The sequence below is a fragment of the Aphanomyces astaci genome (assembly GCF_000520075.1).
Source record: "Aphanomyces astaci strain APO3 unplaced genomic scaffold supercont1.16, whole genome shotgun sequence".
Lineage (NCBI taxonomy): Eukaryota > Oomycota > Saprolegniomycetes > Saprolegniales > Verrucalvaceae > Aphanomyces > Aphanomyces astaci.
In genome coordinates this window covers 445,290-446,537 of record NW_009798279.1, presented here as the reverse complement: position 1 = coordinate 446,537, position 1,248 = coordinate 445,290, and the positions used below count along the sequence as shown (strand labels likewise).

The following is a 1,248-nucleotide window of genomic DNA, read 5'->3' as shown; positions in this document are numbered from 1 at the left end:
TCTATTTAACCTATATGTTTTGGGGTAAAACCTACTTGGGATGAGCGTTAACAGTACTAGAAATGACGAACAGGCCAAATCTTTTGCCCTACGTTTTTCTATTTAACCTATATGTTTTGGGGTAAAACCTACTTGGGATGAGCGTTAACAGTACTAGAAATGACGAACAGGCCAAATCTTTTGCCCTACGTTTTTCTATTTAACCTATATGTTTTGGGGTAAAACCTACTTGGGATGAGCGGTAACAGTAATCTGCCAGGTTAAACATTGGATAATGATAGGTTAAACTAAATCTACGTACGGATAAAGTGTATGGATAACTGGCCAATACGTCCGAGCCCATACATTTCTGTTGTAGCAAGGCGATCGGTTAAGGCCCTTAACCGATCGCCTTACAAAGGAGCCCTTAACTTAAGGGCTCCACTGGATGCCACTCTTTTTGGCATAAAATTGACAAAATGAATAATGAAACTTATGTTTTTTCAACCCACGAAGAGAATTACTTATTCTTTCTGGTGAATAACTTATTCGGCGAGACTAATAGGGTGAATAATTTATTGAATAGTTCTTCAAAACCCCCAGAAAATCAATGCACCTACTTTTCATCCAATGAAGTTGCCAAAATACTCAGTAAACCCAAACCCTAGCAAGTATACGTTTGTAGAGAATCACACGCTTTTTTTGCCATGCGATGATTGGCTTAATAACTATTTCTTCTCTGTGATTGGGTATAAAAATATTCTTTTTCGAGCATTTCCATACAAAATTACAATTAACATTGTTTTAAATTTTCCAGTCACGAGTTTCAAGATTTCTTTGCAAAACGATGAAATCGCTGTTTCTCCGCCCACAGAACGCCTCACGCAATTTGGAGACCAGTTTTGGACTCTCCAAGAACAGGCATATTTATAGATTTATATGCAAAAATGAGCACTATATCAAATTTGGCTACACCCTACTCATCAGTTTCACCCTCCATGACGCTCTTGAGTCCTCGCTTCCCCAAAGGAATGAATTGCAGTGGATGAGCAATTGCTCTTCTAAGTTTGATGGCAGCACACTGCGATGGCGGTCGGTCATCGCCCACTTCGTCACAGAGAACAGTCGCTCGCACACGTTCGACGTCGGTCGAAGGAAATGACAGTCGAGGTAGTTGCTCCGGGCCTGCAGCAACTTGCGACGATTCAACCCACGGGCCGCCATGCTCATGCTGTCCGTGTCACTCACATACCCACCATCGGGCATACT

General features: G+C 41.6%; 1 protein-coding gene across 1 annotated transcript in view; it reads right to left on the bottom strand.

Moving 5' to 3' along the window:
* Positions 1-948: 948 nt before the first annotated feature.
* The window catches only part of H257_07626 (hypothetical protein), a gene marked incomplete at both ends in the record, with an annotated part of 3,337 nt that continues 3,037 nt past the window's right edge, over positions 949-1,248 (bottom strand). The window contains one exon of the mRNA XM_009833213.1: positions 949-1,210. Within this exon, the coding sequence (XP_009831515.1) occupies positions 949-1,210 (262 nt within the window). The remainder of the gene's footprint in view (positions 1,211-1,248) is intronic.